At 38.4% G+C, this 25,079-nt stretch overlaps 1 protein-coding gene across 5 annotated transcripts in view; it reads left to right on the forward strand.

The window, feature by feature from the left end:
• Window positions 1–22,750: 22,750 nt before the first annotated feature.
• The window catches only part of TRAPPC8 (trafficking protein particle complex subunit 8), an 89,457-nt gene continuing 87,128 nt past the window's right edge, over window positions 22,751–25,079 (forward strand). For 2 of the 5 annotated variants that reach the window (XM_082415981.1, XM_082415982.1), the window contains exon 1: window positions 22,751–23,254. In XM_082415981.1, the coding sequence (XP_082272107.1) occupies window positions 23,098–23,254 (157 nt within the window). In that variant the 5' untranslated portion in view covers window positions 22,751–23,097. The remainder of the gene's footprint in view (window positions 23,255–25,079) is intronic. The other 3 variants (XM_082415978.1, XM_082415977.1, XM_082415976.1) reach the window with 3 other exon arrangements.

Consider the following 25,079-nt stretch of genomic DNA (forward strand, 5'->3'; position numbering starts at 1 on the left):
GCCCAGCCAACCAATTTTTTAAAAGTTGTTCACTCAAGAAGTATTTATTGGTAGGTGATATAAGACAAAGTAATTTTAAAACAAGAAAAACAAACTTGGAGGACTTGACCTGATTTCAAGACTTACTATAAAGCTATAGCAGGGCTTCCCTGGTGGCGCAGCGGTTGAGAATCTGCCTGCCAATGCAGGGGACACGGGTTCGAGCCCTGGTCTGGGAAGATCCCACATGCCGCGGAGCATCTGGGCCCGTGAGCCACAATTACTGAGTCTGCGCGTCTGGAGCCTGTGCTCCGCAACAAGAGAGGCCGCGATAGTGAGAGGCCCGCGCACCGCGATGAAGAGTGGCCCCCGCTTGTCGCAACTAGAGAAAGCCCTCGCACAGAAACGAAGACCCAACACAGCCATAAATAAATAAATAAAAATGTTTAAAAAAAAAAAAAAAAAAAAAAAAAAAAAAAAAAAAAAAAAAAAAAAAAAAGCTATAGTAATCAAGATGGTGTAGTACTGGCACAAGGATAGACATAGATCAATGGAACAGAGTAAAGAATCCAGAAATAGACTTTCAGGTATATGGTAAATTGATTTTCTACAAAGGTGCCAAGGCAATTCAATGGGAATGAAAGTCCTTTTAACAAATGATGCTATAACAACTTGATACCTGTATGAAAAATCTTAATGTCAACTCTGTCTCAAACCACTTACAGAATTAACTTCAAATGGATCATAAGTCTAAATATTAAAGCTAAAAACTATAAAACTTCTAGAGAAAAACATAGGGAAAAAGTCTATGTCACCTTGAGGTTTTTTTGGGAGGCAAATTTAACATATTAAAGTATAAAATATCAAGGAAAGTGTACAAATTTAAATTTACAGATCACTGAACTTTTATAAATGAATATATCTATGCAACCACTCCCAAGATCTAGAGCATTACCAACACCACAGAAGCCTATCTCATGCTCCTTTCCAGTCAATGTTCCTCCACCAAAGTTAACCATTATTCTGACACGTCATTGTAGCTTAATTTTGCTTGTTTTATTTTGTTACATGGAATCGTATAGTATATCTTTGCACATGTAGCATTTGTTTATTCTTTTTGCATAGTTTCTATTATATGAATACACCCTAATTTATCCATTATCAACAGATATTTGAGTTTTTCCAGTGTAGAGCTATTGTCAATAAACTGCTATGAACTTTCTTGTACAAATCTTTTGGGGCATATTTATGCATATGTGTTAAATATGTATTTGAGTGGAATTGCCGGGTCCATAAAAGTATGTTCAGCTTCATTATATAACTGAGATGCGACTTATTTGTGTTTCTGAGAGGGTCCTGGTGTAGGTAAGCAAGCCAGTAATGGATTTATTTAGTTCCCAGGATTCTAAGTGTGAAGAGCAGCTGAAGCCAATGGGACTGAATCAACTTAAACTCCCACCAGCAGAACATAAGAGTTCCGGTTGCTCCACATTTTTGCCAACACTGAGTATCAGCAATGGCATAAATTTAGCCATTATGGTGGGGGACAAACGATGTGGAGCATGCTTTCATATGCTTATTGGGCATTTGGACGTCCCCTTTTGTGAAGTAGGAATACACATCATTTGCCTATTTAAAAATTGCATTGTCTGTCTTTTTCTTATTGATTTGTAGAAGTTACAAATATATTCTGGATACAATTTTTTGGTCATATATGTATACTGCAAATATCTCCTATTCTGTGACTTGCTTTTCCATTTGTTAAATAGAAATTTAAATTTAATCAAGTCCAATTCAGCAGTCTCTTTCATTATGTGTCTTGTGTTATGTTTAGAAAATCTTTGCATATCCTAAAGTCTTGGGCATATTCTCCTATGTTATATTTTTAAAGTTTTTTTTTTTTTAATTTCACACTGAAGTCTATGACACCTGGCATAGAATTTTGGTGTCTGTTTTTGAAATTTGTATTCTGTTCCACTGATCCATTTGTCTGCACTTGAAACAATACATTTTTTATACCTTATTTAGAAATGTTCTGGAATCTGATAGTGTAAATTTGTCCTTTTTCTTCAATATTGAATTTATTATTCTTATTCCTTTACATTTTGACATAAATTTTAGAATCAGTTTCACTAAATTCTCAATTTCCACAAAAAGTTTCTTCAATATGGGAAGAATCATCGTCTTTAAAACACTGAATCCTCAAATCCATGAAGATGGCATACACCTTGATTTACTTGGGTCTTCTCTAATTATTCTCAATGACGTATTTTTGCTTTCTGAATACAGGTCTTGCATATCTTTCATTAATTTTTTTCTTAGGTATTAGATATCTTTTAATGCTATTAAAAGTTATATTTTTTTAACATTTTATTATCTATTTTTTCTAGTATATGGAAACACAAGTGATTTTTAATATACTGATTTTATTTTATTTTATTTTTGGATTATTTTTATTTTAACCTTTTATTTTATATTGCAGTAGAGTTGATTAACAATGTTGTGATAGTTTCAGGTATACTGCAAAGTGATTCAGTTATACATATACATGTATCCACTATATACATATACATGTATCTATTCTCTTTCAAATTCTTTTCCCATTTAGGTTGTTACATAATATTGAGCAGAATTCCCTGCACTTAACAGTAGGTCCTTGTTGGTTGTCCATTTTAAATATAGCAGTGTGTACATGTGAATCCCAAACTCCCTAACTACCCCTTCCCTCCCCCCTTCACCCCTGGTAATCATAAGTTTGTTCTCTAAGTCTGTGAGTCTGTTTCTGTTTTGTAAGTTCATTTGTATCATTTCTTTTTAGATTCTGCTTATAAGCAATATCATACAATATTTCTCCTTCTCTCTCTGACTTACTTCACTCAGTATGACAATCTTTAGGTCCATCCATGTTGCTGCAAATGGTATTATTTCATTCTTTTTAATGGCTGAGTAATATTCCATTGTATATATGTGCCACATCTTCTTTATTCATTCCTCTGTCGATGGATATTTTGGTTGCTTCCATGTCTTAGCTATTGTAAACAGTGCTGCAATGAATACTGGGGTGCATGTACCCTTTAGGACCATGTTTTTCTCCAGATATATGCCCAGGAGTGGGATTTCAGGGTCATATGGTAGCTCTGGTTTTAGTTTCTTAAGGAACCTCCATACTGTTCTCCATAGTGGCTGTATCAATTTACATTCCCACCAACAGTGTAGGAGGGTTCCCTTCTCTCCACACCCTCTCCAGCATTTATTGTTTGTGGATTTTTTTGATGATAGCCATTTTGACTGGTGTTAGGTGATACCTCATTGTAATTTTGATTTGCATTTCTCTAATAATTAGTGATGTTGAGCATCTTTTCATGTGCCTCTTGGCCATCTGTATGTCTTCTTTGGAGAAATGTCTATTTAGGTCTTCTGCCCATGTTTTGATTGGGTTGTTTGTTTTGATGATATTAAGCCTCATGAGCTGTTTGTAAATTTTGGAGACTAATCCCTTGTCGGTCACAGCATTTGCAAATATTTTCTCCCAGTCTGGGGGTTGTCTTTTCATTTTGTTTATGGTTTCCTTTGCTGTACAAAAGCTTTTGAGTTTAATTAGGTCCTATTTGTTTATTTTTGTTTTTCTTTCTATTACTCTGGGAGACAGATTAAAAAAAAATATTGAGTTTTATAGTGTCCCATCTCACATTTGGCTCTTTAATCCATTTTGAGCTTATGTTTGTGTAAGGTGTTAGAGAATGTTCTAATTTCATTTTTTTACACATAGCTGTCCAGTTTTCCCAGCACTACTTGTTGGAGACACTGTCTTTCCACCATTGTATAGTCTTGCCTCCTTTGTCATAGATTAATTGACCATAGGTGCGTGGGTTTATTTCTGGGTTTTCTATCCTGTTCTATTGATTTATATGTCTGTTTTTGTGCCAGTACCATATTGTTTTGATGACTGTAGCTTTGTAGTGTGGTCTAAAGTCAGGGAGTCTGATTCCTCAGGCTTCGTTTTTCTTTCTCAAGATTGCTTTGGCTATTTGGGGGTCTCTTCTGTTTCCATACAAATTTTAAGATTTTTTTGTTCTAGTTCTGTGAAAAATGCCATTGGTAATTTGATAGGGATTGCATTGAATCTGTAGACTGCCTTGGGTAGTATAGTCATTTTGACAATATTGATTCTTCCAATCCAAAAACATGGTATATCTTTCCATCTGTTTGTGTCATCTTCAATTACTTTCATCAGCATCTTATAGTGTTTGGAATACAGGTTTTTGTCTCCTTAGGTAGGTTTATTCCAAAGTATTTTATTCTTTTTGATATGATGGTAAATGGGGTTGTTTCTTGAATTTCTCTTTCTGATCTTTCATTGTTAGTGTATAGAAATGCAACAGATTTCTGTGTATTAATTATGTAACCTGCAACTTTACCAAATTCATTGATGAGCTCTAGTAGTTTTATGGTAGTGTCTTTAGGATTTTCTATGTGTATCATGTCATTTGGAAACAGTGACAGTTTTTTGTTTTGTTTTTTTTAACAGTGACAGTTTTACTTCTTCTCTTCCAATTTGGATTCCTTTTATTTCTTTTTCTTCCCTGATTGCCATAGCTAGGACTTCCAGAACTATGTTGAATAAAAGTGGTGAGAGTGGATATCCTTGTCTTGTTCCTGATCTTAGAGGAAATGCTTTCAGCTTTTTACCGTTGAGTATGATGTTAGCTGTAAGTTTGTTGTATATGGCCTTTATTATGTTGAGGTATGTTCCCTCTATGCCCACTTTCGGGACAGTTTTTATCACAAATGGGTGTTGAATTTTGTCAAAAGCTTTTTCTGCATCTATTGAGATGATCATATGGTTTTTATTCTTCAATTTGTTGGTGTGGTGTATCACACTGTTTGATTTGTGGATACTGAAAAATCTTTGCAACCCTGGGATAAACTCCACTTGATCAAGGTGTATGATCTTTTTAGTGTGTTGTTGGATTTGGATTGCTAGTATTTTGTTGAGGATATTTGCATCTATGTTCATTAGTGATATTGGCCTGTAATTTTCTATTTTTGTGGTATCTTTGTCTAGTTTTGGTATCAGAGTGATGGTGGCCTCATAGAATGAGTTTGGGTGTTTTCCTTCCTCTGCTATTTTTTGGAACAGTTTCAGGAGGACAGGTGTTAGCTCTTCTCTAAACGTTTGATGGAATTCGCCTGTGAAGCCATCAGGTCCTGGACTTTTTGGTTGGAAGTTTTTAAATCACAGTTTCAATTTTAGTGCTTGTGATTGGTCTGTTCATATTTTCTATTTCTTCCTGGTTCAGTCTTGGGAAATTGTACCTTTCTAAGAATTTGTCCACTTCTTCCAGGTTGTCCATTTTATTGGCATACAGTTGTTTGTAGTAGTCTCTTATGAGCCTTTGTATTTCTGTGGTTTCAGTTGTAAATTCTCCTTTTTCACTTCCAATTTTATTGATTTGAGTCCTCTCCCTTTCTTTCTTGATGAGTCTGGCTATAGGTTTATCAATTTTGTTTATCTTTTCAAAGAACCAGCTTTTAGTTTCATTGATCTTTGCTATTGTTTTCTTAGTCTCTATTTCATTTATTTCTGCTCTGGTCTTTATGATTTCTTTCCTTCTATTAACTTTAGGTTTTATTTGTTCTTCCTTCTCTAGTTGCTTTAGGTGTAAGGTTACATTGTTTATTTGAAACTTTTCTTGTTTCCTGAGGTAAGATTGTATTGCTATAAACGTCCCTCTTAGAACTGCTTTTGCTGCATCCCATAGGTTTTGGATTGTTGTGTTTTCATTTTCATTTGTCCCTAGGTATTTTTTGATTTCCTCTTTGATTTCTTCAGTGATCCATTTGTTGTTTCATAGCATACTGTTTAGCCTCCACGTGTTTGTGTGTTTTACAGTTTTTTTTCCTGTAGTTTATTTCTAATCTCATAGTGTTGTGGTCAGAAAAGATGCTTGATATGATTTCAGTTTTCTTAAATTTATTGAGGCTCACTTTGTGGCCCAGCATGCAGTCAATCCTGGAGAATGTTCCATGTGCACTTGAGAAGAATGTGTATTCTGCTGCTTTTGGATGGAATGCTCTATAAATATCAATTAAGTCCATCTGGGCTAATGTGTCATTTAAGGCCTGTGTTTCCTTATTGATTTTCTGTCTGGATGATCTGTCCATTGATGAATGTGGGGTGTTAAAGTCCCCCACTATTATTGTGTTACTGTTGATTTCTCCCTTTATGGCTGTTAGTATCTGCCTTATATGTTGAGGTGCTCCTGTGTTGGATGTATATATATTTACAATTGATATATATTCTTCTTGGCTTGATCCCTTGATCATTATGTAGTGTCTTCCTTTGTCTCTTATAACAGTCTTTATTTTAAAGTCTACTTTGTCTGATACGGGTATTGCTACTCCAGCTTTCTTCTGATTTCCATTTGCATGGAATACTTTCTTCCATCCCCTCACTTTCAGTCTGTATGTGTTCCTAGGTCTAATGTGGGTTTCTTGTAGACAGCATATATACGGGTCTTGTTTTTTATCCATTCAGCCAGTCTATGTCTTTTTGTTGGAGCTTTTAATCTGCTTACATTTAAGGTAATTATCAATATGTATGTTCCTATGACCATTTTCTTAATTGTTTTGGGTTTGTTTTTGTAGGTCCTTTTCTTCTCTTGTGTTTCCCACTTAGAGAATTTCCTTTAGCATTTGTTGTAGAGCTGGTTTGGTGGTGCTGAATTCTCTTAGCTTTTGCTTGTCAGTAAAGCTTTTGATTTCTCCATGGAATCTGAATGAGATCCTTGCCAGGTAGAGTCATCTTGGTTGTAGGTTCTTCCCTTTCATCACTTTAAGTATATCATGCCACTGCCTTCTGGCTTGTAGAGTTTCTGCTGAGAAATCAGCTGTTAATCTTATGGGAGTTCCCTTGTATGTTATTTGTTGTTTTTCCCTTGCTGCTTTCAATAATTTTTCTTTGTCTTTAATTTTTGCCAATTTGATTACTATGTGTCTCAGCGTGTTTCTCCTTGGGCTTATCCTGTATGGGACTCTCTGTGCTTCCTGGACTTGGGTGGCTATTTCCTTTCCCATGTTAGGGACGTTTTTGACTATAATCTCTTCAAATATTTTCTCTGGTCCTTTCTCTCTCTCTTCTCTTTCTGGGACCCCTATAATGCCAATGTTGTTGCATTTAATGTTGTCCCAGAGGTCTCTTAGGCTGTCTTCATTTCTTTTCATTCTTTTTTCTTTATTCTGTTCCATGGCAGTGATTTCCACCATTCTGTCTTCCAGGTCACTTACCTGTTCTTCAGCCTCAATTATTCTTCTATTGATTCCTTCTAGTGTATTTTTCATGTCAATTATTGTATTGTTCATATCTATTTGTTTGTTCTTTAGTTCTTCTAGGTCTTTGTTGAACATATCTTGCATCTTCCCGATCCTTGCCTCCATTCTTTCTCCAATACCCTGGATCATCTTCATTATTATTATTCTGAATTCTTTTTCTGGAAGGTTGCCTATCTCCACTTCACTTAGTTGTTTTTCTGGGGTTTTATCTTGTTCCTTCATCTGGGACATAATCCTCTGCCATTTTATTTTGTCTAACTTTCTGTGATTGTGGTTTTCATTCCACAGGCTGCAGGATAGTAGTTCTTGCTTCTGCTGTCTGTCCTCTGGTGGATGAGGATATCTAAGAGGCTTGTGCAAGCTTCCTGATGGGAGAGACTGGTGGTGGGTAGAGCTGGTTCTTGTCCCTCTGGTGGGCAGGGCCATGCTCAGCAAAACTTTAATCCACTTGTCTGCTGATGGCTGAGGCTCTGTTCCCTCTCTGTTGTTTGGTCACCTGAGGCAACCCAGTCCTGGAGCCTCCAGGCTGTTTGGTGGGATTAATGGTGGCCTCTGGGGGGGGCTCATGCCAATGAGTACTTCCCCGAAGTGCTGCTGCCAGTGTCTTTGTCCCTGTAGTGAGCCACAGCTGCCCCCACCTCTGCAGGAGACCCTCCAATTCTAGCAGGTAGGTCTGGCCCAGTCTCTTATGGTGTTACTGATATTTTCCCCTGGGTCCTTGTGTGCCCAAGGCTTTGCATGTGCCCTCCAAGAGTGGAGTCTCTGCTTCCCCCAGTCCTGTGGAAGTCCTGCAGTCAAATCCCACTGGCTTTCAAAGCCAGACTCTCTGGGTACTCCTCCTGGTGCCAGACCCCCAGGCTGGGAAGCATGATGTGGGGCTCAGAACCTGCAATCCAGAGGGAGAACTTCTGTGGTATAACTGTTGTCCAGTTTGTGGGTCACCCACCTGGTGGTTATGGGATTTGATTCTATCGTGATTGCACCCCTCTGACTGTCTCACTGTGGTCTCTCTTTTGTCTTTTTGTGTAGAGTATCCTTTTTGGTAGGTTCCAGCATTTTTCCGTTGGTGGCTGCTCAGCAGTTAGTTGTGATTCCTGTGCTCTCGCAAGAAGGGGTGAGCGCACGTCCTCTACTCTGCTATCTTAAGCTAATCTCCCCATCTAAATATACTTATTTTATATCCAGTGACCTTACTAAATTCACTTATTTATCCTAGTGGTTGATCAAGACTCTCTAAGTGGCTATGCCTTTGTAATGATCTCTCTTCCTCTGTCTTCTAGATTTTTCTCTTATTGTTCTCTCTTCCCCACTCTGCTTCACAACTCTGGTGTAAGATTACACAGGAGATATTAGTGAACTAGACTTGTGTCCTGAATGGCAAGTACTGTTCAGAACCATGGAGAGCAGCGTTCATGGTTCAAACTTCTAATGGTCATGATATGATTATGGCAGGTCTTTGTTGGCCTTGTTCTAAAGCCTAGAGTTTACAGCAGTGTGTAATCTATAAAAAGTAGTCAGTAAGTATTTATTGAATGAAATGAAATGAATTCTCCATAGTGAAATCAAATTTGTGCAGGACTATAAACATTTTCATAGCTCTTGATACCTTTCAAATTGCTTTTCAAAAGTGGGATGTCAATTTACAAAGCCACCAAGTAAAACTTCTAAGATTTCTCTCTTTATAACTTTCACTCATTTATCTTATGTGGGTGATGAAATGGTGTCTAATGTGTACTTGCTTGCTAAAAGCTCAAAATTTAAATAAGAGAACAGATGAGGAAACAAATGATTATTTTATGAGATACAGTCTATATTAAGGTATGCTATGAGACACAGAGAGGGACAGCTTATGGTTAGATCTGAAGGTCAGGGAATTCTATCTCATGAGAAGGTGAAATTTGAGCTTAATGTTGAAAGAATAAGAATTAATCACATGAAAAGAGAATGATGAAGAAGTGGTAGTAGGATTAAAGGGAAGTTTTCATTGCCTGCCCTTCCCATAACACTTTTTATAATACATGACTGCTTGTCACTGACCATGGCTAATTAAAGCAAGGATGGACACCTAAAAACAACCAACCATTTAATCTGTTTTAATAAATGGAACAGGGAAGCAGAGGAAATACTTTATTACATCATATAGAATTGGGATTTGGACAACTATATTAAGTATCGTGTAAAATGAGTAAAGAGAAAAAGGTGTGTTTCTGTGTGTGTGTGTGTGTGTGTGTGTGTAAGAAATAGAGGAAGGAGGAAGAGGAAAAGGAGGAGGAGCAGGAGGAATGAAAAGAAATGAAAAGGAGAGGAAAAGGAAGAGGGTGGAGGAGGAGGACAAGGAGGAGGAAGAGGATGAGAAAGAGGAGGAGGGAAAGAAGAAAAGGAAGAAGAGAAAGAAGAGGAAAGAGAGGGGCTGAGAAAAAGCATAGACTCCATAACAGAAAAGAGGCTGAGATGAAAAGGACATTAAGAACCCGGACTGAGGAAGGAGCTTTGGCTCTAGCATTTCTATTTCTGTTTGCATCAAGCCCTGTTATATTTCAGTTCCTGCCCTTGGATTTGATGAAAAGTCTATATTGTAACAGTTTCCTTTGCATTGTATGTGAGTTATTTTGAGTGGGTCTCAGTTTTTCTGTAATTAAAGGCTTAGGGAACTTCTATTAAAATTCTATTATAATTAAAGAGAGTTGATAGATTTAAGAAAATTTAAGTTTTTTTGTTTTGTTTTCTTCTGGCCTCACAGCATGTGGGATCTTAGTTCCCTGACCAGGGATTGAACCCACGACGCCTGCAGTGGAAGTACAGAATCTTAAGCACTGGACCACCAGGAAAGTCCCATCAAGTGTTTCAAATATTGTTAAAATGTTGCATTTGAGGAGCAAAAGACTGGGGGGAGGACAAGGACCATGTCAAGGTATATCCTAATATGTGCCAGGGATTTGTGCTATGGGGAGTCACTGAAAATTTTTATGGAAGTGAGTAACATGTTTACATACGCATTTTTGGAGAGTTCACTTTGGTGAATACAACTGGAACTGGGCAAGACTGGAGATTGAAAGAGCAATTATTTGGCCATTGAAAAATTGAGGTGAGGTATAATGAAGCGCTAAAGTGAGACAATAACTGAGGATGGAAAGAAGAAATGGAACTGATTTGAGAGATGTATAAGAACAAAAACATAGAAGGAAAGATTTATCATAAATATAATGAAAAGAAAACATGTTTCTCATAAAAAGGCTTTATTAGAAACCCTTTATATGAAAAACATATTTGCTTTTTGTTACATGTATGATAAATTTTTCCTCCTGTCTTTTTGTTTTCCTGAATTTTGTTACTTTTTTTGATCAAATAATAGTTTTAGGGACTTCCCTGGTGGTCCAGTGGTTAAGATGCCACGCTTCTACTGCAGGGGGTCACGGGTTCCATCCCTGGCTAGGGAATTAAGATCCCACATGCCGCGCAGCATGGCCAGAAAAAAAAAAAGTTTTAAGTTTTGAAGTAGTAAAATTTACCCATTTCTTCTTTTGTGATTTTAATATTCTTAACCTTAGAATTGAAGTCACATATTAATTGGGGAAGATCTGCCATCTTTATAGTACTGAGCTCATGAACAAAGTATATCTCTCTACTTAAGCATTCTTTTAAATTCCTGAGTTTTTCAATAAAGTTTTGTAGTTTTCTTCACAAAATACCTCCAAGTTTTAAAAATAATTATATGTATTACTATATATAAATATTTTGTCAGTAGTCTCAAATATTTGTTATTGAAAAACATATCTCTTAAAACATCTATTTTCAAATTTCTAATTGTGCTGATATGTAATAGCACAATTGATTTTTTTGTATATTGATCTTTTATCTAGCAAACTTGTAGAATTCTTTTTCTGTTATCAATAATTTTTCTATGATACTAAAATAAATTTTCTATGTAGAAGGTATTATTCTACCAAATAATGAGAGATTTATTTATTTTTCTTTCTGATCCATAAACCATATATTTCTTTTTTTTTGCCTTATTATGCTAGCTAGGGCCTCCAGTATGATGCTGAATAGAAGTAGTAATAGACATTCTTAAGTAAAGGAGTTAATTCATCAAGAGAAGTTAGCACTGCTAAATGTTAATGTACCTAATAAAGAACCTCAAATTACATGAAGCAAAAACTGATAAGAACTGAAATGAGAAATAAGACAAATCCACAATTATAACCAGATATTTCTATACTTCTCTCTCAATAATTAATAGTAGTACACCAAAACTCTTACTCAAAATTTTAGTCTAAAGATATAGAAGGATACATCCTTCTATGAGGATAAATATAAGGATATAAGACTAGATACAAGAATAGTATTGTAGGGGAGTTCCCTGGTGGCTTAATGGTTAGGATTCTGGGCTTTCACTGCTGTGGCCCGGTTTCAATCCCTGGTCAGAGAACTGAGATCCTGCAAGCCACGAGACGCAGACAAAAAAAAAAAAAGAATAGTATTGTAGGTTGAATTGCATCCCTCAAAAAGATATGTTGAATTCCTAATCCCGATGCATATGAATGTGACCTTATTTGAAAATAGGGTCTTTGCAGATGTAATCAAGTTAAGATGAGGCCATACTGGATTATAGTGGGCCCTAAGTCCAAGGATTGGTCCTTATAAGGAGAGAGAGGTTTGAAGATACAGAGACATAGGGAAGCAGGCCAAGTGACAGCAAGCAGAGACTGGAGCTGCCACAAGCCATGGAATGCCAAGAATTGTCAGTATCCACCACAGGCTGGAAGAGGGAAGAGGATTCTGCCTTAGAGCCTTCTAAGGGAGCATGGCCCTGCTGACATTTTGATTTTGGGCTTCTAGAATCCAAAACTATGAGAAAAGAAATTTCTCTTGTTTTAGGCTTCTCAGTCTGTGGCAATTTGTTAGAGCAGCCCTAAGAAACTAATACAGATAAACATAAAAATACAAGACAAAGATATAGAGGACTTGAAGAACACGATATTACATAATTAACATTTAGAGAACATCCTTCTAACAATTATAGAATCCATCTTTTTTTTCAAATGTGCAAAGAACATTTACCAAGATAGACCATATTCTGAACCTTAAATGAACTCTCAATAAATTTAAAATAATTCAATCATACCAAGTACCTTCTGATCACAATGGAATTAAATTATAAATCAATAATGAAAACATTTGAAAAATCCCAAATATTTGAGAAATAAATAACATACTCTTAAATAATCCATGGGTACAAAAAGAAATAGCAAAGGGAATTTGGGAAGTATTTTGAACCAAACGAAAATGAAAAACAAACATATCAAATTTTGTGGAATGCATCTAAAGTAGCGCTTATTTGTAATTTAACTGACCATTAACTGCAATCTTATCTGCTACTGTAGCATTTTTACAAGAACATTTAAGTTTTGTTTGTTTTGTTTTGTTTTTGTCATATATGGTGTTGAAATTTTCATTGGTTGAGATAACATTCTAATTTAGGAGTATGGATTTGAATGTGATATCTTTTAAAAAAATTTTTTTCTAATTGAATTATTCTTATTCATTGCTATTGACTTTATGAATTTAGAATTCTTTATTGAGTACTTTTATTAATTTTCACGATATTTTTCAGTAAATTTATCTGAGCTTTCTGAGTATATAATAATTTGCTTTTCTTTTCCAATATTTATACTTATTTTTATTTCATTAACCCAAATTTTCAAAACAATATTAAATATTAATAGTAATTAATAGTGCCTTGTTTCTGATTTTCACCAGAATGTTTCTGATGTTTATCAACTTCTCAAAGAGATCTGTGATTCTAAACATTAAGAACCGTTGCTTAGAATCATGAGTTATTAGCAATCATACAGTCTTTAGTCTACAGGGGATGATTCTTGAGATCAGAAAGGTTAAGTGACTAGTTCCAAGGTCTTAAAAGTGGGCAGTAGAAGAACCATGACTAGAATTTCTTTTCATTTATGGTTTTGTTTTTACCAAAACTTACAACAAAAATTGTAATAGTTTTCCTCATCTCTGATTTTTTAAAAATTGCAAAACATTGCATTTGTACCTTTTTTGGTAACAGCTTTATTGAGATATAATTCACATACCATACAATTCACCCATTTAAATGATACAGTTCAATGGCTTTTAGCACATACACTGAGTTATGCATCATCATCACAATCATTACTAGAATATTTTCACTACTTCAAAAAGAAACCTGGCACCCCTTAGCCATAACCTCCCAACTCTCCTACTCTTCCCATCTCCATCTTTACCACCAGGCCTAGGCAAGCACTAATCTATTTTCTATCTCTAAAGATGTACATATTCTAAATGTTTTGTATAAATGGATTCATATGTGGTCCTTTGTGACTGGCTTGTTTCACTTAGCATGTTTACAAGGTTCATCTATGTTGTAGCATGTATCAGTACTTCATTTCTTTTTTAAAAATATTTATTTATTTATTTGGCTATGCCGGGTCTTAGTTGCAGCATGCGGGATCTTCGTTGCCACATGTGGGATCTTTGTTGCGGCATGTGGGATCCTTTAGCTGCGGCATGCGGAATCTTTAGTTGCAGCATGTGAACTCTTAGTTGTGGCATGTGGGATCTAGTTCCCTGACCAGGGATTGAACCCGGGTCCCCTGCATTGGGAGTGCAGAGTCTTAGCTGCTGAACCACGAGGGAAGTCTCAGTACTTCATTTCTTATTATTGCTAAATAACATTCTATTGCATGGCTATACCACATTTTACTTATTCATTTATCAGTTAATGAACATTTGGATTGTTTCTACTTTTTGACTGTTACTAATATACTGTTATGAACATTCAGGTACAAGTTTTTGTGTTGACATATGTTTTTATTTCTCTTAGGAGTCTCTTAGGATCATATGGTAACTCTATGTTTAATAGTTTGGAAAACAGCTTGTCTTCCAAACCAGCTGCACCACTTTACTTTCCCACCAGCATTGTATGAAGGTTCAAATTTCTCCACATTTTTGTCACACTTGTTATTGTCTTTTGGATTATAGCTATCCTGTGGGTGTGAAGTGGTATTTTATTATGGTTTTGATTTTCATTTCCATGATGGTTAATAGTGGTGAACTCCTTTTCATGTGTTTATTGCCTATTTGTATATCTTTTCTTGGAGAACTGTCTATATCCTTTGCTCATTTTTTAAAACTTTGAGAATACTTAAATATATATTGGTCATTCAGATTTCCTCTTTTGTGACTTTCTGTCACTTGTATCATATTGTGTTGTGTTCTGGCACTTATACAGTATCAATTGTATAGCTTGCCTTTTTTCTTATTAATTATAGTTCTTTACGGTAGATATATATCTTTGCACATTTGTAGCTTGAATTTTCACTACTTTGTGATCTTCTGATAAAAAGATCTTAAATTTAATGTAGTTCGATTATCAATCTTTTCTGTTACGGTTTGCACTTTTTGAATCTTGTTTAAGAAATCTGTCCCTATTTCCTTCATGAAAGGGAGGCAGTGTTAGTGTAGTTGTTTAAAATGGGTACTCAAGAGGCAGATTACCTGAGTACAAATCACAGCTGTTTTACTTTGTGGTACTGTGGCCTGGGACAATTTAGTTAATCTCTTTTGCGTCAGTCTCCTCATCTATAAAATGGGAATGATATTAATAGTACCTAGGGCTTCCCTGGTGGCGCAGTGGTTGAGAATCTGCCTGCCAATGCAGGGGACACGGGTTCGAGCCCTGGTCTGGGAGGATCCCACATGCTGCGGAGCAACTGGGCCCATGAGCCACAACTACTGAGCCTGCGCGTCTGGAGCCTGTGCTCCGCAACAAGAGAGGCCGCGATAGTGAGAGGCACGCGCACCGCGATGAAGAGTGGCCCCCGCTCGCCGCATCTAGACAAAGCCCTCACACAGAAACAAAGACCCAACACAGTCAAAAATAAATAAATTAATTAATTAAAAAAAAATAGTACCTACTCACAGGGTTGTTATGAGGACTAAATGAATCGGGATATATAAAATGCTTAAAACAGTACTGGGCACAAAATAAGCATCAAGTAAGTGTTATTACTGTTTGCATCTTTATTCTACCTGACCTGATTTTTTTTTGTATGCCGTGACATAGAAAACGAATCGGGTTTTTGTTCCATAGAGATAACCAATTACTGAAGCACTGTTTATTGAATAATCTGTCCGTTCTACATCGCTTTGTTCATGTTTCAAGTTGGTCTGTCCCACAGCTCTCCATTCTATTCCATTGGCCTATTTGTCTACGCCTGTCTCTTGATAACCGTATTATAACTTTAATATATCTTGCTTGCTGGTCGGGCAAATTCCTCTCCCTTTTTATTTAACTTCAAAATTATCTTTTAAAAAAAAAATTTATTTATTTTATTTATTTGGCTGCACCGGGTATTAATTGCAGCATGTGGGATCTTTAGTTGAGGCATGTGGGACCCAGTTCCCTGACCAGGGATCAAACCCAGGCCCCCTGCATTGGGAGTATGGAGTCTTAACCACTGGACCACCAGGGAAGTCCCCCAAATTATCTTAACTCTTCTTAGATCTTTGCTCTTAGGTATGAATTTTAGGATTACTTTGTCAAATTCCATAAAGTCTCTGTGGGTATTTTGATTGGAATTGCACTGAACCTCTGGATTAATTTTAGTGGAACTGACAGCTTTATAGTGTCTCTCACTACCAATGAGAGCATAAATGAAAGCTCTCCAAAAATATGTTTCCTCATATAATTCACTTTCAGATAGGATTCTTGCAGATATATGTCTAGCTGACAAAACTTAAGTCAAATGATGATGTCTTAGCTATAAGAGAAGCTGAAAATATGAGTCCTGCCTCCTACTTTTGGGAGGAGAGTAGATGGACAGCTACATAAATATGAGGAAGGTGTGTTATATATGTATCCCACTATATAATTTCTTTTTTAAAATAACTTTTTTACTTATTTGTTTATTTATTTATTTATGGCTGCGTTGGGTCTTTGTTGCTGCACGTGGGCTTTCTCTGGTTGCCGCGAGTGGGGGCTACTCTTCCCTGTGGCACGTGGGCTTCTCATTGCGGTGGCTTCCTTTCTTGCAGAGCACAGGCTCTAGGCACTTGGGCTTCAGTAGTTGTGGCTTGCGGGCTCTAGAGCGCAGGCTCAGTAGTTGTGGTGCACGGGCTTAGTTGCTCCGAGGCATGTGGGATCTTCCTTTAACCTGTGCCCCCTGCATTGGCAGGCAGATTCTTAACCACTGTGCCACCAGGGAAGTCCCTCATTCTGATTTTAAAGGAAATGATTCTTACTTACATTTAACCATTAGGTATAATATTATGAATCTTTGCTACATAACCTTTATCTGTTTAGGAGTTTCCTTTTATTTTTATTAAGCTATAATTGACATAATAGTATACTACTTCCAGGTGTAAAAGGTAATGATTCAGTATTTGTGTATATTGTGAAATGGTCACCAAAAAGTTGCTAAGAGAGTAGGTCTGAAAAGTTCTCATCACAAGAAAAAACAATTTTTGTAACTATGTATGGTGATGGATGTTAACTAGATGTTGCACATTTTTGATTGGATAATTTATCTTTTTTATTATTGAGTTATAATAGTTCTTTACATGTACTAGATTTTTTCCCTTGTATTTCTGCACTTTTGGTATCCAAAACCAGTTTTTGGCAGTATTTAAATTTATCAGATTTTCATCAAATCATATTAGATATGTGATTTGCAAAAAAAAATCTCCCATTCTGTGGGCTGTCTTTTCACTTTCTTAACAGTGTCCTTTGAAGCACAGGTTTTAAAATTTGGTGGTGTTCAGTTTCTTTTTGTTGCTGTTGTTGTTGCTTCTGCTTTTGCTGTTGTATCTAAGAAACCATTGCCTAATTCCAGGTTATCAAGATGCATGCCTATATTTTTTTCTAGGAGTTTTATAGTTTTAGATCTTACATTTAGGTCATTAAGTGTGAGTTAATTTTTGTTGTGTATGGTGTGAGGTAGGGGTCCAACTTCATTCATTTGCATGTAGATAACCAGTTGACCTACCACCTTTTGTTGAAAAGACTATTTTATTTTCCTCTAATTGTCTTGGTACCCTTTAAAAAATTCAATTGCCCTTAAATGCGAGGGTTTATTCTGCTTGTATCACACTGTCTTGGTTACTGTAGCTTTGTAATAAGTTTGTAATTAGCTGGTTTGAGTCCTCCAACTTTGTTTTTTGTGTTTTTTTGTTTTTGTTTTTTTTAAAGATTGTTTTGGCTATTCTGGATCCCTTGAATTTTGACATATACTTTACTATCAGCTTGCCAGTTTCTACAAAGAAGCCAGTTGGTAATTTGATATCAATCTGTAGAACAGTTTGGGGAGTGTTGACATCTTATTAAGTCTTCCGATCCATGAACATGAGATGTCATTTCATGTGTTCAGGTCTTTAATTTCTTTCAAACTGCAAATATTTTTTTAAGTTGCATAGCAAGTTAGCTAAAACAGTACATGACTTTTGGGGACTGCTTAGCAGCTGTAACTATTCCTTTTATTTTTATAGAGATAAAATCATTTTTAATGTGTTGACATTAAAAGCATTTATATAGAAGTATGTATTAAAACAATATCCATTGCATTAAATAATTTCTGAAATAAGGAGGGACAAATAAGTAAAAACTTTTCAGTTAATATATAAACTGAGGAAGTATAATGAAAAGTGCTTGAAACTAAAAGTCAGGAAACTGGGAAGCATTTTCTAGCTCTGCACCTAACTAGGCATATAACCTTGGGGAAATTACCTTATCTCTCTAGGACTGTTCCTCACATTTAAAATGATATTGTAATTTTTCCTAAACGGAAAGTCATGGGTTTATGCAACCAATCTAAATATGGCATGCAAATTTGTATTTATTTTTAGCCTAAATCTTGAGGATTAATGTTTATAGAATTGTTTAGAGTTTAGATCTTCAACATTCTCACCCACCGTTCCCCCATCTACATTTTTCTTATCCAAACCCAGTTGTTTTTGGAAGTATTTACATATGACTTAAAACCAAGCATTAATATTATTCCCTTAGAAGCATAAAGGAGAAAATATGTATAAAAGATTTTTACTTGCTGCAGATTAAATTAGAGAAGGATTTATATAGGGCTTAAATACCTATAATAAGTATAAAATAGAATTATGAGCAAAATTGTGGCTATGATTCATCCTTAAAATAACCAGTAAATGGATGCCATCTGTTTTAGTCAGAATTTTAATGATAATAAGTATACTCAAAACATCCAGTACAGGGGCTTCTCTGGTGGCGTAGCGGTTAAAAATCCTCCTGCCACTGCAGGGGACACGGGTTTGAGCCCTGGTCCGGGAAGATCCCACATGCCGCAGAGCAACTAAGCCCGTGCGCCACAACTACTGAGCCTGCGAGCCACAACTACTGAGCCCACGTGCCACAACTACTGAAGCCTGAGCGCCTAGAGCCCATGCTCTGCAACAAGAGAAGCCACTGCAATGAGAAGCCCGCGCATCACAAGGAAGAGTAGCCCCCACTCACTGCAATTATAGAAAGCCCACCCATAGCAGCAATGAAGACCCAATGCAGCCAAAAAAAAAAAAAAAATCCAGTACAGTAAATAGAATAAAAAATGTGGGCCAATATGTGGATTATATATTTAAACCTTTCTTTTTTTAGTGTTTTAAAGTAGCATAGCATAAAAATCTTTGAGCTTACAAAACTTTTTAAAAAAGTGAAGTATAGTTGATTTATAATAGTGTATTATTTTCAGGTGTACAGCATACTGATTCAGGATTTTTGCAGATTTTATTCCATTATAGGTTGTTATAAGATATTGGGTATAACTCCCTATACTATACAGTAAATCCTTGTTGCTTATCTGTTTTATGCATAGTAGTTTGTACCTGTTAGTCCCATACCCTAATTTGTCCCGCCCTCTCTCTGATAGTCATAAGTTTGTTTTCTATGTCTGTGAGTCTGTTTCTGTTTTGTATATACATTCACATTTTTTAGATTCCACAGAAGCTTAAGAAACTTTTAATGTACAAATTTTCTCAGCATCCCCTGACCTCCAATGCTCTGATGTACAGGTAGGTATCTCTTATGTGAGATCCATGTACTCAGGAATCAGAACTGGTTTTTTATTGGCTTTTGAAGCCAATACTCAATAGCACCATCTACTGTTAACATAGTGAAATTTAATAATAGTGGAAAGAATAATAGATTCTCATATACTCATACTCATACTGATTCCAGATTCTCATACTGGAATGGATACAAGAAATCTTCTAGTCCCAACTTCATAAGCTTACAGATAAAGAATGTGAGGTTCACAAAAGACAAGTGACTTGTTAAAAGTCACAGATTTCTTGCTAAAACTGTATTGCAAGCTATTGCAAGCTAGAATTTCTGTAGATGCTTTCAAAGCGAGGGAACACATAGAAAAACAATTTATCCTAGTGATCAAGTCTCAAGGATTAAGAACCGAGCTGGTTCTGCTCCAGTGCTATCTTTGGGCAAGTTAATTAATTGCTCTGTGCTTCAGGCGCTACATCTGAAAACTGGCAACACATGTGCTTCTCAGGGTTTGTGTGAGAAGCAGAATATATATGTAGTAGACAATGTATGTAACGTGCCATGCTTGATATATGGTGAACAATAATGTGATATTATTTTTATTCACAGGTGGTGGAGTGGTTTTGAATTCAGGCTTCTCTGACTTCAGTGTCCGTATTCTTGACCACACCAGACATCAGAAGAGACTAGCAGTATCACACATGCAAAATAAAATAACCCATGAATGTTTCATAACACAGTATTTCAAAATTGGCATAGCATACGTTTTACGGGATTCTTTGATTTTGGGGAGAGTAGGAAGCTGGGTCTCATCTTCAATACTTGGAAAAGAGGTCCTTAGTTGCTTGTGTTATTACTATTTTGTCCAGCAAGCTTCCTCTCTTTTAGTGATAGACCCTGTCTGCTTGGCCTTGAGGGTGGGCACATGGCCAAGGCCTGGCCAACCATAACACTTCATGTTTCCTGGACAGAGTAAATGGTTCAGAGGACAAGTGATGCAAAAAGGGTCAACGTCCAGAGGAGTCAGAGAAATGAGAGACGTGTGATATCTTAGACCTCAGGCAAATATTGATACATCCTGCAAGGTATCTCATTCCTAATAAAGCGGGATGGAGACCGTTGACCGTCATCCCATATTCATTCTCCTCTTCATCTAGCAACAGAACCCTCAAGCCTGCATTTTCCAGTCTCCTTTGGAGACACTGGGGCCAGTGGGATGTGAGTGAAATTGCTGAATGCCATTTCTACAATTTGATCTGAAACCATCAGTCATGTACATTTCCATTCTCTTGTCCCCATTCATGTAGGCTGAAAAGCAAATGCGGCAGTGACTCAGCTTTAATCTTTAGGGGAAGACAATACCTTAGAAGATGAACATGTTAGATAGTTTAGGATAAACTAGGAGAGAAATAGTGTTTTACAGTGCAGTCACTCACTGGAAACAGTGTGTGCATGTGGTGTTAGATTGTAAAGTCAATGCATAAGACGAAAATCCATTTAGGCATAGTCATAAAAAGGAAGGACGTACTGATTCATTCTACGATATGGATGAACCTTGAACGTTATGCTAAGTGAAAGAAATCAGACACAGAAGGCCATATACTGTACGATTCCATTTACATGAAATGTCCAGAATAAGTAAATCCATAGAGACAGAAAGTAGATTAGTGATTGCCAGGGGCTAGAGGGGGTGTTGCGTTGGAGAGTGACTGCCTAGGGGGCACCAGGCTTCTTGTTGGGGTGATGGAAATGTTCTGGAATTAGCAGTAATGATTGTGCAACTTTCTGAATACAGTAAAAAACACTGAACAGTACACTTTAAAGGACTGAACTTTATGGTATGTGAATTATATCTCCAAAAATCCATTCAGTCTAAATTACCCTTGAAAGTCCTTCTCACAGAGCCTAATACAGCTAGTTTTACCTTCAATGTAAAAAATAAATTGCCTTTTTAAGTTTGAGTTGAGTACTAAAGTAGTATGCTTGCATTAAGGAGCCCTGTTACCAAAAAATATATCTTATAACTTGAGTCACACTCTGTTGTGTGAGATTCTTACATTATAAAGGGTAAGGGATATATTAGAGGTATTCAAAAGGGAATATGTATACCCCTGGGGATAAGAGACGACTTTCCAAGAGGTCCTCAGGCACAGATAGTTTTAAGGAAACGAATTTCCAGATCCTCAACTCTCACGTGTTATCTTTTCTAGATTGATCTGTGGCTAAGCTGTCATGTCATTATGTCCTATTGTCTTTTCCTACCTCCCATTTTTCAATTCATAGGAGAAAGGCATACTCACCTGTAATAAATTCTTACCAGGGTAGAAACTTCAGGGTGCCAATCTGTCAATTTGAGATACTCTTGTTTGGGGAAGCCTCCTTTAAATCAAGGACCATAAAGCCATGATGTTGGCTTTATGGATGTTGCATTTTTCCTTGTCTTATATTTTTGGCATTCAATTCAGAAGAAGTCCAATCAGCTGAATAAAATTATAGTAAAGTTCCTTTCATTCACTTCTACATATTTAGAGAAAAAAAATCTATAAAAATGAAAGCTAGGAAGAGAAGTTCAGGCCTCCATTCGGCACATAATTACTGGATTCCCACACCTCCATCACTATAAAGTAAATTCTCTAGCAGAGTGTAAAAAGAAGGCGACAGCGGATGAACGGGTCGGAGATTGGCAGGAAAACCCTTTCCCTGAGACCAACAAAAATGCAGTAGTTTCTCTTACACTCGGGCTAACTGCAGCGCCCACGACAGCACACATTTCTGCTCACTGGTTGAGTCCCCACATGCGTGGCAGTCCTTTCTAAAATCTTTCTCAAAGCATGGTTGTGTTTAAATGATACGTGGCCTGTTTAGGCCGGCTCCAGCGAAACATCCAAACACCCGGCGGGCAGCACGCTCTCTGCGCTGAGCGGGTGCCCCCAATCGCTCCACCAGGAGCGTGGGAAGGGCGGGGCGAGCGGGCAGGAAGCAGCTCGAACAGCCACATGGTTTGCCCACCGTTTCCCAGGAGGGCCGAGTGGGCGTGGAAGACGAACGGGTGCCTCCACCACTGTGACAGCACCGACCACGAGCGTCGGCCTACCGACCTCTACGTCACACCTCGCTGGGCTTTGCCAAGTACGTGCGCGAGAACCAGGCCAAACGCCGCGTACCTCCGTGCCTGGCTCCGTCCACCGAGCTCGTAGCCCCGCCCCAGCCCCGCCCAGTAAGGGGGGGGCCCACCCGTCGCACTTCCGGCGCCAGCCTCCGGACCGGCCTCCGTCGCTTTTTACTTCCCTCTCCCTGTCTTTCTTCCCCCGCCCCCATCGTCTTTAACACTGTCACGTGAGGGGCGAGCGCGGGGGCTGCTGGGATAAGTACGCCGGTGGGTCAGGGTTCGGCCTCAACATGGCGGTTCCTGTCGGGCGGCGACCAACGCTTTGCCGTCGGGAGGATTAACTGGCGATTGTTGGCGTCTCCACCTATCAGGGTGGAATGCAAGGACGCCGGGGCGAGCGCTGAGGAGCGGCGGTGACGGGGAGGGGTCGGTGGTGGGTGCCCCGGGAGCCGAGGCGGCGGTGTCTGTTCTGTTGGTCTCAAGGCTTCAGTGTCGGGCCCCGCCCGGCCGAGCCGGGCCGGGCCAGGCCCGCGGGCGGCGGCAGTAGCTGCTGCAGCCGCAGGATCAGCCTCTGAGAGTGGGCCGGAGGGCGGGCGCCGCTGCTGCCTCTGCCGCGGTGATGGCCCAGTGTGTACAATCAGTGCAGGAGCTCATCCCGGATTCCTTCGTCCCCTGTGTCGCCGCGCTGTGTAGCGACGAAGCCGAGCGGCTCACTCGTCTCAGTCACCTTAGCTTCGCGGAGTTGCTTAAGCCCTTCTCTCGCCTCACTTCTGAGGGTATGTGGTCTCCCCTTTTCACTGAGCTCCCGCAAAGCTGGGGCCGGGAGCGGGAAGTTGGGAGCGGGCAGGGAAGAGAAGGGTGGTGTTTACATCCCGGAGCCGGTAGAGTGGCGTTGGGCTGGGGCCCCGCGGTGTCTCCGGTGGCCGCAGGAGGAGGGGCCGTGAGGTGGTCAAGACATCATGGTCCTAACCTCCAGTTTTTCTAGGCACTTCCCTGACAAGCCAGACTGTTAGGTAATTAAAAATGTGAGCCCCAGAGAAGGGCATTGAGACTGTTCTCAGCCGCCACAGGGAGGGAATTAGGAAGTTGCAAGGCAGGGCAGGGTAAGAAGATGCTCCCTGTTAGACCGATGAGGTCTTAGGGGGAAGACGACGAATCATTTTCTCCTGGGAGTTAAACCGGGCTTTCAAAGTTGTCTTGAGTATTATATTCTTTAGCAGTGAGGTGCATCCCCTTCAAGCGTTCTGTTCAGTTATTTTACTTTTTTCTTTTGAGAATTCAAACATTTCCTTAGGTATCCAGTATTTTACTTAACCTCTCAAGAAAATAAAAAGAATTTTAAAATTAATGAAGCTTGCAGCAGCCTTTTTTTGCCTAATGGACGAGGAAGTAAGGACAAGTTGTAGTTAATTTAATCGAGATAGTTGGAGTTATGATTTATAGGGATGGAAAAGTCCTGAATTTTTTTTTTCAGTTAAAAGTTTAATCAACGGGAGAAATATCTTTTATAGAAGCGCTGCCTGTTTTCTCCAGCTTTAGATTCTTTATTAGGGAAAAGCAAGTGTAATAATAGTCAAGTGTGGTTTAACCAATATCTTTACCTGTACTTTGCAAACAGAACATAGCAAAGTATAGGTAAAGTTCTGTGTTAAGAACTTTAAAATAAAAAGATTCTATAATAAAGCTGCGTCAAGCCAACGACCATGATGTTTATTTGGTTATGACTTCTCCACACAAAAAAATGCTGTGCCATAAATTTATTTTTTTACATGCCACACGTGTGTATTCTTTGGGAGAATATCTCCATTATAAGTTTGCTTTTGTATTTATTATTTTTTTTAAATAAATTTATTTATTTATTTTTGGCTGTGTTGGGTCTTCGTTGCTGTGCGTGGGCTTTCTCTAGCTACGGCGAGCACGGGCTACTCTTTGTTGCGGTGCGCGGGCTTCTTTGCGGTGGCTTCTCTTCTAGAGCATGGGCTCTAGGCGTGCGGGCTTCAGTAGTTGTGGCTCGTGGGTTCAGTAGTTGTGGCTCACGGGCTCTAGAGCGCAGGCTCAGTAGTTGTGGCGCACGGACTTAGTTGCTCCGCGGCATGTGGGATCTTCCCGAACCAGGGCTTGAACCCTTGTCCCCCGCATTGGCAGGCGGATTCTTAACCACTGCGCCACCCGGGAAGCCCTCACGTTTGTATTTAAAGGAGAGAGAGAGAGAGAGAGAGCTATCCAAGAAAACAAAGATTGGGAACTCTTGGATTATTTTTAGCATGTACTTTAGCCATCCATCTCATCTCCTCCAGTATTGTCCTAAGTCAATAAAAACAATAAAGCGCGCTACATTCTTTTTTTTTTTTTTTTTTTTTTAATTTTTATTTATTTATTTATTTATTTATGGCTGTGTTGGGTCTTCGTTTCTGTGTGAGAGCTTTCTCTAGTTGCGGCAAGTGGGGGCCACTCTTCATTGCAGTGCGCGGGCCTCTCATTATCGTGGCCTCTCTTGTTGCGGAGCACAAGCTCCAGATGCGCAGGCTCAGTAATTGTGGCTCACGGGCCTAGATGCTCCGCGACATGTGGGATCTTCCCAGACCAGGGCCCGAACCCGTG

Source organism: Balaenoptera physalus, assembly GCF_965194825.1.
Source record: "Balaenoptera physalus genome assembly, chromosome: 12".
Taxonomy (NCBI): Eukaryota; Metazoa; Chordata; class Mammalia; order Artiodactyla; family Balaenopteridae; genus Balaenoptera; species Balaenoptera physalus.